At 44.5% G+C, this 23,028-nt stretch overlaps 1 protein-coding gene across 1 annotated transcript in view; it reads right to left on the reverse strand.

Annotated features, from left to right (window-relative positions):
- Positions 1-4,962: 4,962 nt before the first annotated feature.
- The window catches only part of LOC309550378 (uncharacterized protein), a gene marked incomplete at its 3' end in the record, with an annotated part of 165,208 nt that continues 147,142 nt past the window's right edge, over positions 4,963-23,028 (reverse strand). The window contains exons 16-18 of the mRNA XM_082250773.1: positions 9,298-9,482; positions 8,928-9,069; positions 4,963-5,144 (exon numbers count right to left, since the gene is read on the reverse strand). Of these exons, the coding sequence (XP_082106899.1) occupies positions 4,963-5,144; positions 8,928-9,069; positions 9,298-9,482 (509 nt within the window). The remainder of the gene's footprint in view (positions 5,145-8,927; positions 9,070-9,297; positions 9,483-23,028) is intronic.

The raw sequence follows: 23,028 nt of genomic DNA on the forward strand, positions 1-23,028 counted from the left end.
ATGATATGAGGGCAGTCCCAGAGGATATGGATTAGGGAGCCTTTAAAGAAGCACCCCCTCCAGCACTGAGTTGGGTTGGAGTATAAGGCTAAAATGGAAGAAATGATATTGAAAGCCAAACTTTGTGAGGGTTTGTCTCAGGTAACACCGATGATCCTATCAAATGCTTTCTAAGCATTTAACGTTTTAAATAGTGACGGGGTATTTTTAGTTTTAGCATAATGTAGGAGGTTTGTTATCTTTCATGTGGCAACTGGGACTTGTCTTTCTGTTATAAAGCCGACCTGATCTGGATGTATGAGGTGGGGCATAATTGGAGCTAGCCTTTTCACTACAAGTTTTGCCTATAATTTAAGGTCAGTGTTCAATAAAGAGATTGGACGAAAGTTGGAAGGGGTGGCCAGCACCTTCCCTGGTTAAGGCAGGGCTACAATGCTGGCAGATAACATTTAGCTTAGAAATTCACCAGATGACACAGCAGTGTTGAACAATTAACATAATTGTGGGGCCAGCGTGTTACTGAACAATTTGTAATATTCGGCTGAAAAGCCACCTGGGCCTGGGGCCTTACCGTTGGGGAGGTCTGAAATAGCTCATAGGATTTTTTTGATATGATAATTGATCAGTAGATAGTTTGGAGAGGTGTAGACTATCCAGAAAATTTGCTATAATATTGTCGGTAGGTTGAGTGGTAGATGGATCTTTTTTTAGATTATGTAGCGCCTGGTAATACTCCCGAAACACGTTTGCTATATCTTTCGGATGATACATTATATCGTTATTAGTGAGATGTAAGATGTAGGGAACTTTTTGTTTGGTTCTTCTGTGATTTGATTGATTAAGAGTTTGACAGCTTTGTTACTGGCTGCGTGAAAATTAGCTTGTATTTTTTGAAGTAGCTTGGCGTGTTTGGCATTAACCTCCCTGGCGGTCTGATTATGTCCAGATTCCTGTGCTAAAAGTGGTACATTCTTTTGCATGGAAATCTGTTGTTTTACATTTTAAAACTCACCTTCCCCTGTGATCCCCCGCCGTCCTCCCGCTGTGTGCTCTGCTGATGCCGGCACCTGTCTTCCGGTTCCCTTCCCTGCGAGCGTTGCAACGCAGGGGGGTGGAACCAGCGGCATTTTAAAAAATGTAAATACACTAAATGACATGATAAAAAGTTGTGATCCTAACGGATTACACTGTATCATGCCATTTCACCACAGGATTTCACCTGGTGACTTTTCCAGTGCCCTGCCTGTGCTTTTCCAGTTCTTTGTGCCTGGAAAATTGAGAAAGACCATGGCGTCCAAAAAGCGTTCTTTTTGTGCAAAAGCGCTTTTAGACGAACTGGAAAACAGCGACAGCAAAACTGAGTTACTTGAAGAACTGAGCGATAGAGATTCGTGGGAAAATTTGTCATCAGGTACGGAAAGTGACAGCAGCGACGATTCTGATTTCTCTTTCTGGCACATAGCTCTGTTGGAAATTCTGAAAAATCATTTGATATACTTGCCAAATTCCACAAGCTATGTGCCAGAAAGAGACCTCAGAATCGTCGCTATCGTCACTTTCCGTACCTGATGATGAAAGTTAAGGAAAGTTCTAAGATCATTCCTGGCTTGGAAAATGTTATTGCTATTAGCTGGTGTGGGATTATTTTTTTTTATTAGTTCCAATGTGTTTATATTGTCTAATTGTCTTAATATTGTCTAGTTCTGTCAGCTGCTGTGTCCTTTGGCATTTAGCTTGTGAGCTAATTTTAATAAGAGTACCACAAATATAAGCCTTATGGACTAACCACAGAGTTGACAGGTTGTCAACGGAAGGTTAGTTAAGGTTGAAGTATATTCTTTTAGACAATTTTGTAAAAAGGTAGTGTTGGATGGGATTGCAATTAGATGTGGATCGTTCCTCCAATTAGTGGCAAAGGAGTTTGTGGTATTGTCTCCTAGGGTCATGGAAATGGGCGCATGGTCAGACCATGTTATATTTTGATTATCTCAATGGTGTCCTGAAGAAGTTGCTTATCTCCCATGAAAAGATCAATTTGGGAATATGTACAGTGAGGTTTTGAGAAAAATGTAAGTCCCTTTCCGTGGAATTTTGGCACCTCCAAACGTCAAACAAGCTGTTGGATTGTAGGAAGAAAATCAAAGCTGATTGACAGGGTTTTTTTGGAGATGGGCCTTTGACGTCTATGGAAACATCTAGTGCAAGTGTAAAGTCTCCACACATTAATGTCCGGCCTTGTTTGAGGGTGTTCACTTTCTTCCACAATTTGCGAAGGAATCGTATTTGACCGGTGTTAAGGGAGTAGATGTTTACAATGGTGTAAATTGTTTTATTTATTTTGCATATTAGGATGCGGTATCTTCCCTGGGGGTCAGTAACAATACATCTTAAACGCCACTGTATTCTTGATCGCTATGAGCACCCCTTTTGTTTTATTTTGTGAGTTGGCACAAACTATGTGAGGGAATTCCTTGTGGGACATGGTTGGGGCTTTATCTTGACAGAAATGGGTCTCTTGGATACACAAAATGTCACAGCGGAGTTTGCGAGCTTCAGACCATAGGGAGTATCTTTTTGTTGGGTAATTTAACCCTTTGATATTAAGGGATGTTACTTTGAGGGGCATGTTGGGTTACAGAGGTTGTAATGTTGAGAATACAGAAATAGGGCACCTTTTATTAGCGCAGTGGTTGTGGAGGTGGGTAGAAGAATTTACAATGAGGTAGTATACTTGTGTTGAAGTAAAGTAGATGATGACTTAGGTTTTTGGGGCGATGGATTCGTACTGGTCTGATGATGCTAAGATGGGATGGATTTGATTTGAGTTGCTTTAGCTGGTATGGAAAAGCATTAGGAAGTAGACTGTAGAAAGAAATTGAAGAATATCAATGTTTCAGTAGAAACTGCTTAATGAAGAAAGTCAATGTTTCAGTAGAAACTGCTTAACGAAATATTGGAGTTACCAAAAGTTTAACAAAAATGACAAAAAATCTGCAGAACTCTTTGTGAGCGGTTTGCACCACGTCTAATGTTGGGGTTTATTGGATGATGAGCTGGGCTCCAGCAATCGTTCCAGGGCTATATGCTAGGACTTGTTGAGACATGTCAGGTGGTCATATCATCCAACGGATTAAAGTCAACCTAGTCGGTAGTGTTTTGATTTCTGTGGTTGCGACTGTCATTGCTCCAACGGTTCTAGTATGTCCCACTGCCACAGTAGTGAGAGAAATTAGTCTAGAGTGTGAATTGAGTAAGATCTGTTTTCCTTTGTGATGATCAGCTTAACTGGGTGACCCTACTTATATTGGATGTGGTGGTTTCTGAGAGACTTAGTGATGGTAGATAGGTTTTTGCGCTACATCATAGTGTATTTGGACAGATCCGCAAAGAAAGCCAAATTGGTGTATGGTTGGGGACAGCCTGCCTGGTTACATGTGGCCCACATTAAATTTTCTTTACGTGGAAGAAATGTATGCAGACGATGGTGTCTCTTGGTATAATCTCTGGGAGGTGTGATGGTTTCGGCAGTCAATGAATGCGATCAATAATCAATTCACCCGGGGGTGTGTCAGGAAGGAAAGTGGCCCTTAGTTGTGTGAAATATTCTTTTAATGCAGATTGCTGGATGGACTCTGGAATACCTCTAATTTTTATAATTATTTCTTCTGGAGCAGTCCTCCTGATCAGCTATTTTTGCTTTCATCCATTCAATGTCCCCAGCTTCTTCACTGTGTGCATCCACTAAATTAATAAAGGAAGATGTTACTTCTCCCATTTTTGTTACTATAGTGGTGATTCTTTCTCCCAAAAAAGACTTCAGTTGAAAAGTTATGCATTAATCTAGTATTTTCAGAAGGTATGGAATTTTGCAATATGAGGAGCATGTTCTTAAGAGTAGTGTCTATGACTGGTTGGTTTAGAGTGGGGTATGTGTCATCGCTATTGCCCTGGATAATCGCTCTTCCCTGGAGCTGTTTCAGCAAGCAGCCATCTCGGTCGGCTTCTGGTCACGCCCCCAAATTTCTGTTCTTTTGATGATTTCTATCCTGCCACATGCAGTAATACAATTCAGAATATATGGATTTCTACTGTCTGCCAAGTTTGTAAAGGTTCCAGCTTTATAATATGGAACAGTACATAACAAAAATGTTAATAATACATGTTTAAGTACACCGCATTAGAAATATAAATAGCAAACCGTCTAATGTGCACAATACACTTAATGGCTGTATTAGAGAACTTTATAAGGTGTTGTATATTTCTTATGGTTTGTAAATTTAACTGCATTTCTTTTATATTTTAAAAATAATAATAATAAGAATGGCCTATATATCACCACAAAATGATATGTTTCTATAGTCTCTAAAAGAAAGGTACTGGGAGGTGGGGAGGGGTGGAAACAAGGAAGGCCCAGGGAGGAGTGTGCAAGAACTTGCGCATATATACACATCCTAGAAATTCTTCACTAGCACACATGAAAATGGAGCCTTGTCAGTTACTAGGAACAAGGGATATACAATATATGCAAATTCTTCTGATATTCCATCTAACCAGATGATATGGATTAGCTCACTAAAAATTGATAATTACTTTTTGGTAGATACTGAAGAGATAGATCACATGACAATTTCTTATATCTCTTATAGACTCTATTGCCCGAATCTCTGCACTGAGTTCCTGGGTCTGCACACCTGCTGCGCCCATTATGGAAGACTCCCACTTAAGCCTATTGGACATTAATATGATGGAATAGTGAACTGGTGGTGCTGGACCACAAAAGGTAGATCCTTAAATCTTCAGAGTGGGCAAGAACAGAATTTGGAATTATAGTAAGGAAATCTCAAAATCAAAATAATCAAGGTGTATAAAGTGACAGTTACTATATAGAGAAATTTCAGTTTATAGAAGTGTGCAGAAGTCTATGTCAACAATTCCTATTCTTTAAAGCTTTGCACATTTATTCTAGAACCGGGGAAGAGCACAAATGCTGTGGTGTTTTGGCATATTGGTAAATCCAACATCGGGCATTAGATCTGAATCGCTGACTCCAGGGGGAAAATGAAATGTGAACTTTTGCAGCAAGCTGGTAAAGAAAATGAAAAGCTCCATTCTAGCCAAATTTTCTCCAACGCAGGCTCTATTTCCTGAAAGGAGAGAGAAAGAAGAGTTGCATAGATGATGAACAAAGTGAATTAATGAAGAGATGTGATAACTAATTTCAGGATTCATCTGCTTATTTTCTCTGTCTGTGCTTTGCCGTAACAGGGTAAATCAATTTTAATGCCATCCTCTTGCTGCTCTGTTTTGCCCACCAGGAAGGAGAACGAGAAGCCCCTGTGAAAGTCCTAAACTCATATATTTGAGCTTAACCACTTAAGGACCAGGCCTATTTCTGACATTTGTTGTTTACAAGTTAAAATCAGTACTTTTTGCAAGAAAATTACTTGGAACCCCCAAACATTATATATTTTTTTTTTTTTAGCAGAGACCGTAAAGAATAAAATGGAGATTGTTGCAATATTTTATGTCGCACCATATTTGCTCATTGGTCTTACAAACTAAATTTTTTGGTAAAAAAACAAAAACACTTTTTTTAATAAAAAAGAAAATAGTAAAGATAGCCCAAGTTTTTTTCGTATAATGTGAAAGATGATGTTACGCTGAGTAAATAGAGCAATTTTAAAGCATGACATGTTAGGTATCTAACGATTGCAAGATACCTCACATGTGTGGTATGTGGGTGCGACTTACATAGGCTCTCGATTCTGTGCACCAGCTTGGAGGGACAGGGCGCTTTAATTTTTTTTTCTTATTTACTTTACTTTTTATGTATTTATTTTTTTCCGTAAATGTTTTATTGAAATTGCAGTTTACATGGAAAATTAGGAACAGCATACAATAAAGAATATTTTTAACGTGGTCATGGTAATGATCAAGAACAATAGAGGGAGCGATATGGGATAACATCTGTATTATCGAACACAGTAAACTTCAACGCATTCCATAACTAAACTCCAGCTTATCTATCGTTCCTTTTGATCCAGAGGTCAGCTATGAGAATATCCAAGTGTAGGGAATAGTACAGTTATATAAGAGAAGAAAAATAAAAGACTAGGGATGAAGAAGAGAGAAGAGCGAGATTAAAACAAAAAGTAGGGGAAGGGGGGATAGGGAAGAGGGGAAGGAGGATAGGGAAGTGAAGAGGGGGGAGGGTAAGGGAAGGGGAGAGAGCAATGTTATTTGTCGATCGACAATATAAGAAAGTTTATACAAACTCTTTGTATCGGTCCGAGGTCTTAAAATGGGACCGACAAGCCCATGTGATCGTGAATTTATGCAATCTTTCATGAACAATGTGAATTAACTCTTCCATTTCTCCTATTTTTTTCAGTCTGTTGAACCATTCCGCAATAGTTGGCGCATGTGTTGAGAGCCAGAGGACTAGTATACAGAGGCGAGCTGCATTAACAATGTGCGTTGCGAGAGATTTAGAATATTCTCGTTTAGAAAGGGATGTGTGGTGGAGCAGGTATTGAGCCGGGGATTAGTCTAGGGAGTATGATGTGACCTGCGATATAATGTCATGTATTGATCTCCAATATGGTTGCAAAGGTTCACAGCTCCACCAAATATGTAACATGGTCCCTATTTCACGTCCACATCTCCAGCATAGGTTAGAGCAGTTTGGGTAGAATTTATTTATCAAGTTTGGGGTTCTGTACCATCTGGATCTCATTTTATAAGCGCTTTCCTGTATAGCTACATTAAGGGAACATTTATGGGCAAATTTGTTTATAGTTTCCCAGTCATCATCAGAGAGAGATTTTAAGCTCCTTTTCCCAGGAGTGTTGTGCCGTGTCAATACTGTGCGATGGTGTTTCTGTCAGCAGGGAGTATAGTGTAGAGATTAGGTGACGTTGATGTGTGGTTTTGGTACATAGGATTTCAAAGTCAGTAAGCGGCCTTGTAATATGCAAATTCCTTGGTGACGATCTGAGAAAGTGTTCAATTTGCTCATATGTCCACCAAGGAAAAGAGCCTGTCATGGAAAATGCTTCAAGTTGGGGAAGTGAAAGGATTTTGCCCTTATTAAAAAAGTGACATGAGAGGACGTCTCTGTAGGGCCATTTCTTGGATAGGAATAAGTGCGTCTTAATGGTAGGGAAATCTGGATTGTCCCTTAATGGGGTAAGGGGGCTCGGTGATGATGAAAGGGTTCCTGCTTTGCAGGCGATTCTGAAGCATAGCAAGGATGAACCTATGAAAGGATGTTCAGTCAATTGTATTGGGAGGTGCAAGGGTAATAGTCAAGGTGATGTATGAAGTGGTATGAGAGATTGATATTTTTTATTTTTACACTGTCCCTTCTATTTTTATTTTTTAATCACTTGTATTCCTATTACAAGGAATGTAAACATTCCTTGCAATCCAAATAAGAAGGACAGGGCCTCTTTATTGTGAGATCTGGGGTCAAAAAGACCTCAGATCTTATATATACACTTAAAAGCAAAAAGAAAAAAATTCATTTTACATCCCCCCCCCCACACACACACACAAAAAAAGTGTCCCTTTAAGACAGTTAGGCAGAAGTGACGTCAGACGTGCCCTCACTCGACTTTCCGGCCCATCACTTCAGATCGGATTGTTTCCCCCTTTACCGATGGTTCCAGTAAGTGGGGAAATGACCAGAAAGCTGCAGAAGGGGTCACCTCTCCTGCTGCCAATAAAAAGGATCCCATGGCGATTCCACCCCTGTGACCACTTTCATCAGATACCGAATGGCCCACTGTATAAAAAAATTACTGGGGTTATGGCAGCTACTTACTGCCATATCCCCGGTATTTAAAGTCAAAGTAATGACGTGTTTATACAGTGGGTGGTCCGGAATAATAATAAAGGGTGTTTTTTTTTTTGTTTGTTTTTGTTTGTTTTGTCTTTTTTCTATTAAACTAAAAAAGATCTTATACCTACCTGCTTTTGCAACCATATTGCACAGTGCAGTCCCATGCCTCCACTTTGGCAGTCCCCAGCTGGCACTACCCGCTCTGCTATAGAGGCAGTCGTACGTGTGTGCTCCTGAGCTGGAAGTCTATAGGCACACATAGCGCCTGTAAGAGCTGTGCGTGTTTATGGAGGCACACAGCATTGCCGGTAAGCACTGTGTGTGTCTATAGACTCACAGGAGTTTGATTGACAGCAGCAGGAGCCTATTGTTCCCATTGCCCTCAATATCTCTGTAAGACCAGGAAGTGAGAGGAGTGGTGTTGTTGCCCAAACAGCACAAGAGCGGGGACAGGAGTCAGTGAGTGTTAAGGGATGCTTAGATTAGATAGCGGGCAATTTTTTTTTTTACCTTAATGCAGTAAATGCAATAAAGTAAAAAAAAACATTTTGACTTTAAGGTGGCCAGTAATTTCTTATTAAATTTGGAACGAGGGATGGCAAACATACAATTCCTCATCAAATAGAACAATGCAACAAACATGGTATTGTTTATCACATCTTTTATCAGTTAAGTGTAATTGATTCATTTAAAATTATTATTTATTAGACCTAAATATTTAATCAGAAGCCAACATCAATATTGTACCTTAGCCAATCAAGTTATCCGAGTCAAAATTGACTGAGAAATCACTAATTCCAACGATCGATTCTGGGATCATATCAATTCATGTGTGGCAGCTATTTCACAGAGATAAGGATGCCATTGACCTATACTATAGCATCTTTCCTGATACTATCAAGTAGATCATAGGCCTGTCAACGTGACACTTATAATGGGCAATGTGACACGCTTAAAATACGCTTCTTGACTTCAATTGCATAACAAATTCTATGTACAAATATCTGATTGGCTTCTATTGATTACAGCCATTTCCAGTTATAATGAGGCCCTTTATAAAGATGAAGCAGAGATTAATACAAACCTGCAGAGAATGGCATGAAGGCATCTTTCTTTATAAAATTTCCATGGGAGTCTAGAAAATGATTTGGGTAGAACTCATCAGGCTTTTCAAATTGTGTCTTGTCCCGCAATACAGAGGATAATAGAGGGATTATATAGGTTTCCTATAATAAATAGAAAATAACTTTTTTATTATTAATTAAAAATGATTCTATGAGATGGGAGGTACTTACTGTTATAGTTTATTTGAAAAAAAAGAACCGGGTGTAAGTAAAAAACTCTTTTGTAGTTTTGTAAACTGTTTTGATCTTAACTCATTGAAAATATGTTTTCTATTTAATGCTATGTATTAGTAGCTCATAATACAGTTTTACAGGATCTAAAATAGCTACCTTTGGGATAAAATATCCCCTAAAAGTGACATCTTTAGTTGTCTCATGAGGCACATTGAGTGGTACAATGTCGGCAAACCTCTGGATCTCATGTATGACGGCATTCGTATAAGGCATCTGTCCACGATGGCTGTACGTAGGTTGTGCTAACCCAACAACTTTGGCGATCTCTTGCTGAACTTTTTCTGGAGATAATAAAGAAGAGTAAAATAATAAAATTATAACAAATATTGCCATTATTGCTATTTTTTTCTGTTCCTCCTACTTTGATAACCACATTTTATGATTATATATACACACTTTGCTAAAAGTATTGGGACACCTGCCTTTTTACACACATGAACTTTGATGCCATCCTAGTCTTAGTCTGTAGGGTTCAGTATTGAGTTGGACCACCCTTTGCAGCTATAACAACTTCAACTTTTCTGAGAAGGCTTGCTTTGTGCACTGGTCCAAATTATTTTGTGGAAGGGGTTTATGGTGTGGGGTTGTTTTTTAGGGGTTAGGCTTGGCCCCTTAGTTCCAGTGCAGGAAACTCTTAAGGCGTCAGTGTCCCAAGACATATTGGACAATTTCATACTCTCAACTTTGTGGGAACAGTTTTCGGATGGCCCCTTCCTATTCCAACATGACTGCACAACAGTGCACAAAGCAAGGTCCATAAAGACATGGATGAGCGAGTTTGGGGTGGGGGAACTTGACTTGCCTGAACTCAACCCGATAGAACACCTTTGGGATAAATTAGTGCGGAGACTGCGAGCCAGACTTTCTCATCCCAAAGCAGTGCCTGACCTCACAAATGCGCTTCTAGAAGAATGGTCAAACATTCCTATAGACACACTCCTAAACCTTGTGGATGCCTTCCCAGATGAGTTGAAGCTGTTACAGCTGCATAGGGTGGGCCAACTCAATATTGAACCCTACAGGCTAAGACTGGGATGTCATTAAAGTTCTTTGCGTATAAGGACAGGTGCCCCAATACTTTTGGCAATATAGTGTATATTATACAGTATATACTGTCTTTAATGCATACATAGATATGTGAGGGTAGCACACATGATTGACTAGATAAGCTTCATTTTACACATCAAAAGGCTGTGCAAGAGGTAGATATCTACCTTCATAGTTGTGGGCTAACCTGTTTGTGGATGGTTTTTGAAATAAACATTTCAAAGGAGATTATTTGCAAGCTTGTCTACAAGGGATTGTAAAATGCAGATTTCTCTTACGTCCTCCGACAGTCGCCGCCACCTCTAAGTCATCACTGTTGGGTATTGTTTTTCCATCCGCAGGAATAGCTAGGCATATAGACTTAGTCCAAAGACAAAAGGCATTAGCATATACACACCCATGGGGGCTGTCCCATCTGGTCAATACCCCCCCTGCATCACCACTCCCAACTCAGTTTTAATCTGCCTAGCGTCAGGAATAGTCAGGCTTCCCTTGTGCTGGGGCTTCAGTCTCAGCCTTCCTAATCTTTTATTTGATTTTCTTTGAAAATGTCAGTTTTTTCTCTTATTTTACTAGCTGTTTATTTTGTCAGCTTCTAGTGTTAGTCTTTTCTTCGGATGAAGATGGATCATGCGGTGCTGGGATTCGGACTGACCGCCCTGGTTCTCCAGAGCAAAAGGGTCAGATGGACCCCCAGCCCGCCATCGAGCGTTCAGCTATGGTTCGCCCTGGCATTACAAACGACCCATCCCTGTTCGCAACAGGGATGCAGCCGTGAGGTGGCTACCTCACAGGACTCGTCTGCGGTGCTGCAGTGTCATGTCCCTGGCTCACGGCACTCACTGTCAGATGAGGACAGAGGTTTTCCGTGCATAGAGGCTCCCCGCGCCATCTGGTACAGGTAAGTACTTCTGTGTGGGGCCTCTGTCTGGGGTGGCAGTCTGTGTTGCTGTGTGTTCCCCATGTCTGTGCCTGTGTGACTCCCTGTGCGATCCCTGTGGGGATCGCTTGTGCAGCTACTGTATGTTGCCCGGGGGTCCCTGTCCCTGTGTCACTTAGGTGTATTGTTGGGGGCGCAGACGTTTGTGGGCGGTGGAACGATCGGTCCGGCCGCATGTCGGCGGCCATTTTGGCGTAGCCTCCAATGCATCCCTATGGGGCAGCCATTTTCCCAGGGTCTGGCATATAGTCCAGCCTACTCCAGCAGCACTTCCTTTCCATCAGCAGCAGGACATCGGTGGCAACGCTCTGCGAGCTCTGCAGGTTATCACTCTCAATTTCCCTCTGTGCTATCGCTTCTGGCTCAGTTTCTTTTCTCCTTTGGGGGTCTTTTATCACTGTAGCAGTAGCGGTGGGCTGCGCGCACCGCAGCGTTCATAAAGGGGACAGTACACTGTTTTTTTGCACTGTAGTTTGTTCTGATAACTTGAGCTATGGATTCTCAGGAAAGCAAGTTTCCTCCAGCTTTAGTGGGGGGCCCCAGTTCTCCTGTGGCTCCGCTGCGACCCGATCTGGCTGCTGTGGTGACGACTTTGGTGGCAAATATGGAAATGCTGATGTCTGAACGGGCTGCGAGAAAGAGGCCAAGTCTGTCTCTCTCTTCTGATTCAGATGGGGATATGGCTGCTGCGAGCGTGCCCTTTTCAGTGTCCCGCTCATCCTTGGACCCCCCGGGTCTGAGGGGGAGGCTGAATTGGAGGGGGTTGATACCTCCTCCCCAGGGTCACCTGAAGAATGGGCAACCATGGATGAGTTAATTGTTTCTGTTAAGGAAACCTTGCATTTAGAGGATGAGCCCTGTCCTCCGGGCGTTGTGTCTGCGCAGGTTTTCCCCTGCCCAGCGGAATTCCATTACACTGTTAATGAAATGTGGCACACGTTGAAACGTCCATTCCTGGTACCTAGTCGGTTCAAATTGCTTTATCCTTTTGCGCCGGCTACGGAATCACGATGGTGTGTGCCTCCACAGGTAGATCACACTGTGGCCGTGTTGAACAAGGCTACCTTGGTTCCTACTGAGGATACCCCGGTTTTCCGGGATCCCATGGACCGGCGGTTGGAGTCTCTTGCTCGCCATTCCTATACGGTGGCGGGTTCGTTGCTCAAACCCGTTTTCGCGTCCGTTCTGGTGGCTCAGGCGGTGGCTGATTGGACTAAGATGCTTAGGAGCAATCTCGTGTCCGATGACGTGCCGCCTGCCCGGCTGGAAATGGTGGATCAGATCCACCAAGGAGTCATGTACTTGTGTGATGCAGTCTTGAATGAGGCTCCCTTGGTGGCTCGCCTCTCTAGTGTCGCGGTGCTTAACCGGCGACTGATATGGCTAAAGAGCTGGTCGGCCGACCAGTCCTCGAGGAAAACTGTTGCTGATTTTCCCTATGCTGGCTCTCGCCTTTTTGACGAGGCGTTGGACACCCTGGTGAAAGGCGTCACGGGGGGGGGGGCAAGAGCACTATGCTGCCCCAGAACCCGAAGCACAAGTCTTTTCGAGGCAAGCGGGGTTCTGCGCCTAGATCCAATCAGGGGTCCTTTTCGTGCCTTTCGGAAACAATCCAAGGGCAAGCCCTTCAAGGCCCAGGGCAACCAGAAGAAGCCCTGGGCGGGTAAGCAGAAGGCCGGCAATGCCGGCTCGGCGGGTCAATCCACCTCTGCCTGAAGGGGCGCCCTCACCCGTTTCAGGGGTGGGGGGACGTTTGCGCGGTTTCCTCCAACCTTGGCTGCTTCGGATATCGGACAGGTGGGTTCAGGAAATCGTTCGGTCAGGTTACAAGATCGAATTCCTTTCCCGGCCGGCGGACAGATTCTTTCCCTTCAATCTTCATCTGCTTCCGGGGCGTCTGCAGGACTTGCATCAAGCGGTGCAGGACCTGCTTGCTCAGGGAGTGATTGTCCCAGTGCCTCATCGGGACAGGTTTCAGGGGTTCTATTCCAATCTGTTCACTGTGCCCAGGAAGGAGGGCAAAGTGTGTCCTATTCTGGTCCTGAAAGCGCTGAATCGCTTCGTGAGTGTTCGGAAGTTTCGAATGGAGTCTCTCCGTTCGGTTGTGGCCTCCTTGAGTCCAGGAGAATTCCTGGCTTCGATAAATCTGAAGGATGCGTACCTGCACATCCCCATTTTCGAGGGTCATCAGCGCTACCTTCGGTTTGCTATCGCAGAGGACCACTACCAGTTTGTGGCGTTACCTTTCGGTCTCGCTTCGGCACCAAGGGTGTTTACCAAAGTGTTGGCGCCGGTTCTGGGCCTGCTGCGGGCCCAGGGCATTGCGGTCCTGGGTTACCTGGACGATCTGCTTCTGAGATCACATGCCAGCCAGGACCTTGTGCCCGATCTGTCCATCACGGTACAGACGCTCCAGGAGTTCGGATGGACCATCAACGTTCAAAAATCGGAGCTGTCTCCATCGCTTCGCCTTCCCTACCTGGGAATGGTTCTGGACTCTGCTCAGGCGAAGGTGTACTTGCCGGAGGACAAGCTCCGGACTTTGCGGGACGAGCTCAGGTCCCTCAGGGACAACCCGTCCTCGTCACTCAGGACCTGTATGCGGGGCCTGGGGTTGATGGTGTCGGCCTTCGAGGCGATTCCCTTTGCCCAGTTCCACACGCGGGCTCTCCAGACGGAGATCCTGGCCAGGTGGGACAGACTACCTCAGTCCTTGGATCTGGATGTCTCCTTGAGTCGTCAGACCAGATTGGCTCTTCTGTGGTGGATCCAGCCCCCGTCGGTGGCGGAAGGCAAGTCCTTCCGTCCGTTGGTGTGGACGGTGGTTACCACGGATGCCAGCCTGTCGGGCTGGGGTGGAGTCCTGGGCAACCTGTCTGCCCAGGGCACTTGGTCGGAGGAGGAGTCCTCCCTCCCGATAAATGTGCTGGAATTACGAGCGATCAAACGTCTCTTCCAGTGGTCGGACCGTCTCCAAGGCCTGCCTGTCCGCGTACAGACGGACAATGCTACCGCGGTGGCTTACATCAACCAACAGGGGGGCACCAGGAGTGCTCGAGCGACCCGGGAGGTGACCGACATACTGTCTTGGGCCGAGACTCATGTCCCGGCGATCTCAGCTGTTCACATTCCGGGTGTGGAGAATTGGCAAGGCGACTATCTGAGCCGCCAGACCCTGGGCCAGGGGGAATGGTCCCTACACCCGGAGGTCTTTCAGATGCTGTGTGCGAAGTGGAGATCCCCGGACGTGGATCTGTTTACATCCCGGCTAAATCAAAAGGTGGAAAGGTTCGTGGCAAGAACGCGCGATCCGTTGGCGGACGCCTCGGATGCGTTGGTGGCCCCTTGGCATCAGTATCGTCTGCTGTACGCCTTTCCTCCGATTCAGTTACTATCCCGGTTCCTCCGCAGATTGGTCTCGGAACCGCACATGGTGATTCTGGTGGCTCCGGACTGGCCTCGCCGGTCCTGGTTCGCCGACGTTGTTCACCTGGCAGTGGCACCTCCGTGGCGTCTGCCTCTACGGGAAGATCTCCTATCTCAAGGTCCGATCTTCCATCCTGCTTTACAGTCGCTGGCTTTAAAGGCCTGGCTGTTGAGACCCAGGTCCTGAGGGACAAGGGTCTCTCCCCTGAGGTTATCCCTACCCTAAACAAGGCTAGGAAATCCTCCTCTGGTAAGATCTATTACCGTACCTGGAAAGCCTATTTCGCCTGGTGTGAGTCCAGGGGGTTCTCCCCTCATTCTTACTCGGTGTCGAGAGTGTTGGCTTTCCTCCAGTCTGGAGTGGACCAGCGCCTGGCGCTGGCCACGATAAAGGGCCAGGTGTCCGCACTGGCTGTCCTTTTCCAACACCCTGTGGCGTCTCATTCCTTGGTGCGCACCTTCATTCAGGGTGTGCGACATTTGGCTCCTCCCAGAAGGGAGCCTTTACCTCCATTGGACTTGAACTTGGTTCTGTCTGTGTTACAGCGTGCTCCCTTTGAAAACATCAGGGAGATTTCGTTGCCTCTGTTGTCGAAAAAGGTTGCTTTTCTAGTGGCGATCACTTTGGCTCGCAGAGTGTCGGAGCTGGCGGCGTTGTCTTGCCGCTCCTCTTACTTGATAATTCACAAGGATAAGGTGGTTTTTGCGACCACCGCTATCCTTCCTTCCCAAGGTGATCTCTGAGTTCCACCTTAATGAGGACATTGTCCTGCCTTCACTTTGTACGAAGCCTAAACATCCAAAGGAGATTGCCTTACATTCCTTGGATGTTGTCAGGGCGATCAGGGTTTACCTGTCGTCTACGGAATCCTTTCGGAAGACGGATTCCCTATTTGTCCTTCCTGAGGGATCTCGGAAGGGCATGGCTGCGTCCGCAGCAACTATTGCCAAATGGATCAGACAGACCATTGAGCAGGCTTATGCCTTGAAGGAACGGGTTCCGCCCTTCACTGTTAAGGCGCACTCTACCAGGTCTTTGAGTGCATCCTGGGCCTATTGGCATTGGGCCTCGGTGGCTTAGGTGTGCAAGGCGGCGACTTGATCGTCGGTGCACACCTTTTCCAAATTCTACAAAGTAGATGTTCTGGCTTTAGCTGATGCTTCTTTTGGCCGCAAAGTTCTCAGTGCGGCAGTGCCATGATGGACCCTTGAATTTTTTTCTGGGTCCCTGGCTGTTGGCATTTGCTTTCCTGGGCTGTTGCTCCTGTTGAGCATTGTTTTTTTCTGTTGCCCAGTTGGTTCTCTTACAGTGCATGTAAGATTCCTTTCTCTGATGTGGGTACTGCGTTGCCTTTTCTACGGTTGCGTCTCCCACCCCTCATGTCTATACTGCTTTGGGACATCCCAACAGTGATGACTTAGAGGTGGCGGCGACTGTCGGAGGACGTAAGAGAAAACTGAATTTTTGTAAAATCTTACCTGTAAAATTCCTTTCTCTGAGTCCTCCGACAGTCGCCGCCCCCACCCCTCTTTTGGGGTTCTTATTACCTACTGCTATGCTACCAAACTGAGTTGGGAGTGGTGATGCAGGGGGGGGTATTAACCAGATGGGACAGCCCCCATGGGTGTGTATATGCTAATGCCTTTTGTCTTTGGACTAAGTCTAAATGCCTAGCTATTCCTGCGGATGGGAAGACAATACCCAACAGTGATGACTTAGAGGTGGCGGCGACTGTCGGAGGACTCAGAGAAAGGAATTTTACAGGTAAGATTTTACAAAAATTCAGTTTTTCCTGATTAGACATAAAGGAGGTCATACGTTTTCTTTTTTCCCACAAATAATTTTATTGAACAAGAGGAATATGGTACAATTTAAACAGGAAGTACATAGCCTCTTACAGCAATTATGCATACAGAGAAGTAATGAACCCATGTCAAATACAAAGTCGACAAGTAATAACTGTAGACTAAATCATGGGGGACGCGGGAGCCATGAACGGTATTCCATCACAGATAACTTTATTGCAAGTATAAATTAGAAACAACAAAACTAATGATGTACCAGCAAGTTAGTAGAGATTTCTAGATAGAACACGATATTCCACCAATGTAGAATAAGCTTGGCCCCAGGGTTAGGATTGTCTAGGGAAACGTCTTTGAGGTCTCGTCCCTGGGTTTAGATAGTTAAATAAGTTTGCTGGAGTAGCAAGGAAAGATTAGGAAAAGCTAACAAGAGGAGAAAGAGAAGAGAAATAGGAGAATGAGAGAGAAGAGAAAGAAGAAAAAAAAAGAAAAGGGGGGGGGAGGGAGTCTTGTACCTCACTCCTACGCCAGTCCGGAGTAACAATCTTCCTCTGAGGTTGGCCTCGAACGTATTGTGACAGTATACAAATCTAGCTCATTACGGAGCATAGGACCAATATTGCTCTGTGCTTTTGAAGTGGGACCAGCAAGATCAGGTAGTAGAAATTTTTTGAACTCTTTCTTGAGAAATGTGAATTAATTCCTCCATTACTTCCATTTTGGAAAGTCTGGTGAACCATTCTCTGATTGTTGGTTCCCGTGTAGATCGCCAGTGTATAGGGATACACAATCTTGCCGCATTCACTATATGCATGGCTAGTGATTTAAAATACACTTTTTTAGGTAAGGACGTGCAGTGTAGTAGAAATTACTCAGGGGTGTAGTCTAGATAAAAGGTAGTAATTTGGTGTATAAGGTTATGTACTTCCTTCCAGTATGGTTGGAGCAGTATAAGGTTATGTACTTCCTTCCAGTATGGTTGGAGCAGCGCACAATGCCACCATATGTGGAGCATTGTGCCTTCGGCTTGTCCACACCTCCAGCATGCATTGGGTATGTTTTGTGGGAATTTATGCAGTAGGGAGAGGGTCTGATACCATCTAGTTGCTATTTTTTACTTGTATCGCCACATTCAGAGAGCCTTTATGAGTATATGCACAAATTGCGTCTCATGCCTTGTCAGTAAAAGGTTTTTGTAGCTCCCTTTTCCCAGGCAGCTCGAGATGGATCTTGGATGGGAGAAGACTCTCTCCATATTAGAGCGTATATATGTGAGACTAGATGTCTTTGTGGGGATTGTCACTTGCATTGGGTCTCAAAGGGGGTGAGCTGTCTTGTCCATATGTTGGGGGATGGTTGGGCTGAAACAAAATGCCTAATTTGCCTATATATCCAGAATGAAATGATAGTGTACAGGAGATGGATACAAGGTTCTCATAGGGGAGGGGGGTACCTTTTGAGAACAATTGGTGGTCAAGGACTTCTTCAAAGGGCCATTCCTGTCTGAAAAAATGACCTGCCATCTCTCCTTCCCTGGAGCCATTATCTATTCCGATCTCTCCCTATTCCAGTGATTAAATCATATATCTCGAAACTACAATCCAGCGTTATCAAATTCATATGGGGTAAGAAGGGTCATCGTCTAAATAGAAACACTCTTTGTAGGTCCAGGAAACAAGGGGGCCTCGGGGTTCCAGACATCTGGAAATATTACCAAGCAGCGCAGATAGCTCCATCATATATGCTAAGGGAGATAAACCGGATTGGTTTCATATGGAAAGACAGGCCATTCCTCTTTTTACTATTGACTACCTCGCTTGGCGTTCCCCCAACTCTCGCCCCCCCCATCCTAGCTCCCACTCTCTCGCATTCGCTTACTTTATGTGATTCTATATATAGGACTCATAAGCTCACCTCGTCATGGTCCCCCTAACGCATATCTTTCACTACCCTAACTTTCCTCCTGGATTGGACATCCGGGCCTTCAAATGGTGGACGGACAAAGGCCTATACAGAATAGGACACTTCTTTGACTCTACAGGCCCTCACTGTGTAAATAAACTAAAGATGCCGCCTTCGGAGAGATTCCAATTCTTCCAAATCTCACATTTTCTCAAAGCCGTAAAGGTGGGGTCACAGGATACTCTTTTGGTCACTCCCTATGAACAATGGTGCACAAAGCTGCAGGATATTAGAGGTGGGATATCCCTAATTTATGCTTCCCTAATTGACTCTCCTGACAAAGCCTCCTATATGATTAAATGGGAACAGGACCTGAATATAGACTGGGACCTCGCTGACAGGCACAAATGCGCCAAACGAGCCTTTCGAAGGAATTCACAATATTGCACTCATGGAGGCCAGTGTCAAAGTTCTAATGCGATGGTATATGGTGCCTAGCCGATTGGCAATTATTTTCCCCAACTCCTCCCCACTCTGCTTTAGGGCAATGATTTTCCCCAACTCCTCCCCACTCTGCTTTAGGGGCTGTGATCTAACCCTGATGCATGTGTTCTGGGAGTGTCCCAAAATCCGAAGATTATGGTATTTCATCTTCCAGATCATTCGTAAGATCTCAGGCGTCTGGCTCAGACAATCACCTGAATTTGCCCTTCTGAACCACTGCATCCCTAAGGTTCCCAGGCATACTCAATCTCTTGTCTTTTTTGGTCTTCCTTGGTGCAAAAAATCACCATTGCTAGACAGTGGAAACAACTCTCTGTCTCTTTCCATGCAGCTAAGCGAAAGATCTCCTGGATCATGACACAAGAAAAGATGTTCAGTATTTTGGAAGACTCTAGAGATACATTTGAAAAGGTTTGGGAACCTTGGGCATCCTTTCAAAATGTGACACTTTAACTCGGAAACCCCGTCGGCTACCTTATATAAGCATATTCTTGGATTGGTGGATCCGGTCCGTGTGATCAACTCACTTTCTGACTCTTCCCTCCCCCACCCATCCCCCTTTCCTTTCTATATTCTGGGTCTTTTCTTTTCCTCCGATTTGCCTGTCCCTTTTTGCTTTTCCTTCTTAAACTTTTCACCCTCCTGAGCGAGTCGCAGTAAAGGCCTACTATTTGATTTGATATCCAGTTTATATTTCTTGCCAAACTCTTCACAGAAGTAGCCAACCAGAACATCATCAACTTTCCTTCCACCAACATAGGGGTCAAAGGCAACAACACAGTCTATTACAGGTTTCTTCAATGCACTTTCTGCTGAAATATTTGACCGCTCAAGGTCACCTGGTTCCTTTTCTTTATCTGAACTCCACATGGAATGAATCTCAAGATCACGATCAAATTTCTGCCACCTATCTTTCACCAGTTCCATTTTGGAAATATTCCCTGAAAGGCACTTGAAATTCATTTGCTTCACGTTTTCACCAACAGCCTTAGTTTTCTCCACTAGGTGGTGTTTTCTTTTTTCTCCAAGTTTTATATCACTTGCTTTAGTTTTCTCCACTAGGTTTTCAGCCTGAACTGAGAAATCATCCAATTTCTTACACAACTCATTTGTTTGCTGAAGCTCTAATGATACATTTTCCAGTGCTTGAAGTTTTTGAAGGAACTGTTTATTCCAGAGGGGTGATTCAAGCAACATGTCATCAAATTTCTGATGCTCATTCAGGACAGACCCCAAGACACTGTTCCTTTTAAAAACTGCATCAGGCACACTATCCCGTCTTTGGGAAAGATCCTTTGTCGCCTGTAATTCCTCTTCAAGCTCTTCCAACTGAGTCTTCATCTCTTCTACTTGCTGCTCTAAGGCTCGCTTAGACTTTTCTAGCTCCTGAACGCTTTTTTCAACATCATCCTTGGAGCTGACCAAATCTTCCATCTCTGTACACAGCTGTTTGTTAACTCTTTCTAGTTCAGCCTTACACTCTAGAGCTTCCTCCAAGGAGCGAGCCAAGAACACGGCTTTGCTCTCTTTATCACGCGCCTCCGCTTCTGCACGGTCGCGTTCTTCTGCATATTTTGCAGACACAGTCTTCTCCTCACTAAGCATCTGATCAAACTTCTTTTTCACATTTTCAACATTTTCTAATGAAGCAACGCTTTCTTCCATGCGTTTTTTCATATCTCCTATCTGAGCTTGCAATGTTGCGACTTGCTCTGATAGTTTTTTCTTTGCTTCCTCCTCCTCTTTTAATTGTTCCAGGAAGCCATTTTTCTCATCTTCCATTTGTTTGAGCTTTGTGCTAAAACCCAGCCTTTGACACCTCTCTTCTTGTAAGAGTTCCTGCGTGTCTTGAAGCTGCGATTCCAAGATAGAGAAATCCTTGGCAATTTTTCTAGAATTGCTGTCTGCTTGAGAAAGCTGATTTGTAACATTGTCCAGCTCAACCTGCAGTCGGTTTGCCTTCTCTGACAGCTTAGCACACACTCGGTCACCTTCTGACACCTTGACTTGCGATTCCTGCAGCTGTGCCTCTACTTTTTTTTCTCTTGTGTTCCGAATCTCCTTTTCCCTGCATAAGAGCCTTCACCTCACTGGCTAGCTTCTGGGAATGAGAATGTAATTCTGCCACACAGGCTTCTTTCTCCTTTAACTGCTGCTGGACACGTTGGGCTTCATCTTTCCAACTTTCACAGTCCGTACACAATTCATCTACCACATTGCTCAAAGTGGTGAGCTCATACACAGTACTCAGTAATTTAGCCTCTCTTTCACTTTTCTCCTTGTAGCTGAGAGACAATGTCGTTTTCAGAGCAACATTCTGTTCCTGCACCCCCTGCAGGTCTATTTTTGTAGCTTCTAAAGACTGAAGACTTTTTTCCAGCTGATTACGCAACTCCAATATTTCACACATACTTTGCTTCTGTAAAGTCTGAATTTCAATTTCCTTTTCCATGAGGATGGTATCTTTCTCCATTATAGCCTTTCTACGTTTTTTCAACTCGGAAAAAAGAAGAGCAGTGGTTTCTTCCCACTGTAACTGTACCCCCAGGGGTTGTTCCTTTTCTTCCATTTTCCATTGCACGGCATCCAGCTCAGCCCTGCACACATGCTCAGTTTCCTCCATTTGCTGCTGGCGTCTCTGTTTCCAGCCTGCCATGTCCTCTTGGTGAGCTTGTTGTTGAGCTGCAAAACTCCGCTGAAAATCCGCATTTGCCCCAGTGTTGCTAGGGACAACAACCTTTCTCTTTGGCAGACTCCGTTCAGGCATGGGTGGGGCTCGTTCAGGAGGTAACATCCCCTCCATCCATAGAATCCGGTCTCTCATTTCAGCTATCTTTGCCTCTTTCAGGCGCTTTGACCGCCCCATCTTCGGTCACTCCACAAAAAAAATGTTTCAAAGTCCAGCAAAACTTTTAAGACCACTGTCTCTTTTAAAACAAGTAGTTTTTCTCTCTCTTGCAGGATCTCCTTTCCTGTACACACAGTTTGTGCAGTCTCATGCACTAGACACAACAAAGTTCAAAAAAAAATTTTTTTTTTTTTTTTTCTTTCAGGATCTCCTCTCCTGCACACATAGATTGTGCAATCTCATGCACCAGACAAAGTTCATAGAACATATGCACTTCCTTGCAGGGATCTCTGCTTCTGCCCACTGCATACCTCCACCATATGTTAGGGAGTAGCTCGGTGGCGGGCGTGGATGACCCCTTTGGGGGTGCGTTTACACCAGGAGATAGCCGAGAAGTGGTTGCAAACAGTGTGGTTTATTCATGCAATTTTCTTCACCAGACTGCATGCAGCAAAAACATCCAAAATAAAATAAAACACAAAATAAATCCTTGCCACTGTGGGTGGCTACCTTCTCACGCAGGAACCTACCTAAGAGTCTGTCTCCAACCTACTGTTGGGCAGACTTTCTTATCCTACAGCGGACACTCAATAGTCCATGTTTTATCTTCCCACAACCAATGTCCATTGAACATGTCCCTTTACTCTTCACATTGAGAATGTCCCTTTGCTTGTCTCTTCACATGGCAAACATTCCTTTATTTCTTCCACATAGAAATAGTTATTTTCTCACCTTGAGAAGTCTTTACAACTGTTTACCCTCCTTAGCGCACATCACTTCAGGGGGTCTTCTCCCATGCCCACACAGCGTCAGAAGGCATACATCTGACTGCTCTCCTATCCCCAGCTCACGCCTTCAGGAGACAGCTTCCGGAGGCAGCCCTCCATAGACTTCCTTTGGACAAATTATAGAAGCCTTAACTCCCTCATTCTGACCAGCTGAAGTCTGTTCAACGTCTTTAGACATTTCTGCTGGCTTCTGCAGCCGACACCCTATAGTAATTGGTGAATTGTATCTCCGATCTGTGACAACACTCACAGATTTACCTGACTTCCTGTCACATTTACTTGACGTCCTGTTACACTTTGTTAAGGCCACTTGGAAGTTTCGACTATACAGGTCCGTGATGTAACTGGTGATCTGTATCCCCAGATAAGTGATGGGAGTCCTCTTTCCAGGAAAAAGGAAAGGATTCTTGACAGTGACAGACTTCCTCTCGCGGCAAAGAAACATCCAGTGCATGCAATTTTGACCAATTGATTTTGAGGTTTGATAGGTACCCGAATTGCTCAATATCCTTCAGTAAATTGGGTAAGGATATTTGAGGTGATTGAAGAGAGAGAAGGATGTCGTCTGC

The sequence above is a fragment of the Pelophylax lessonae genome, assembly GCF_965119305.1.
Source record: "Pelophylax lessonae genome assembly, chromosome: 3".
NCBI lineage: Eukaryota > Metazoa > Chordata > Amphibia > Anura > Ranidae > Pelophylax > Pelophylax lessonae.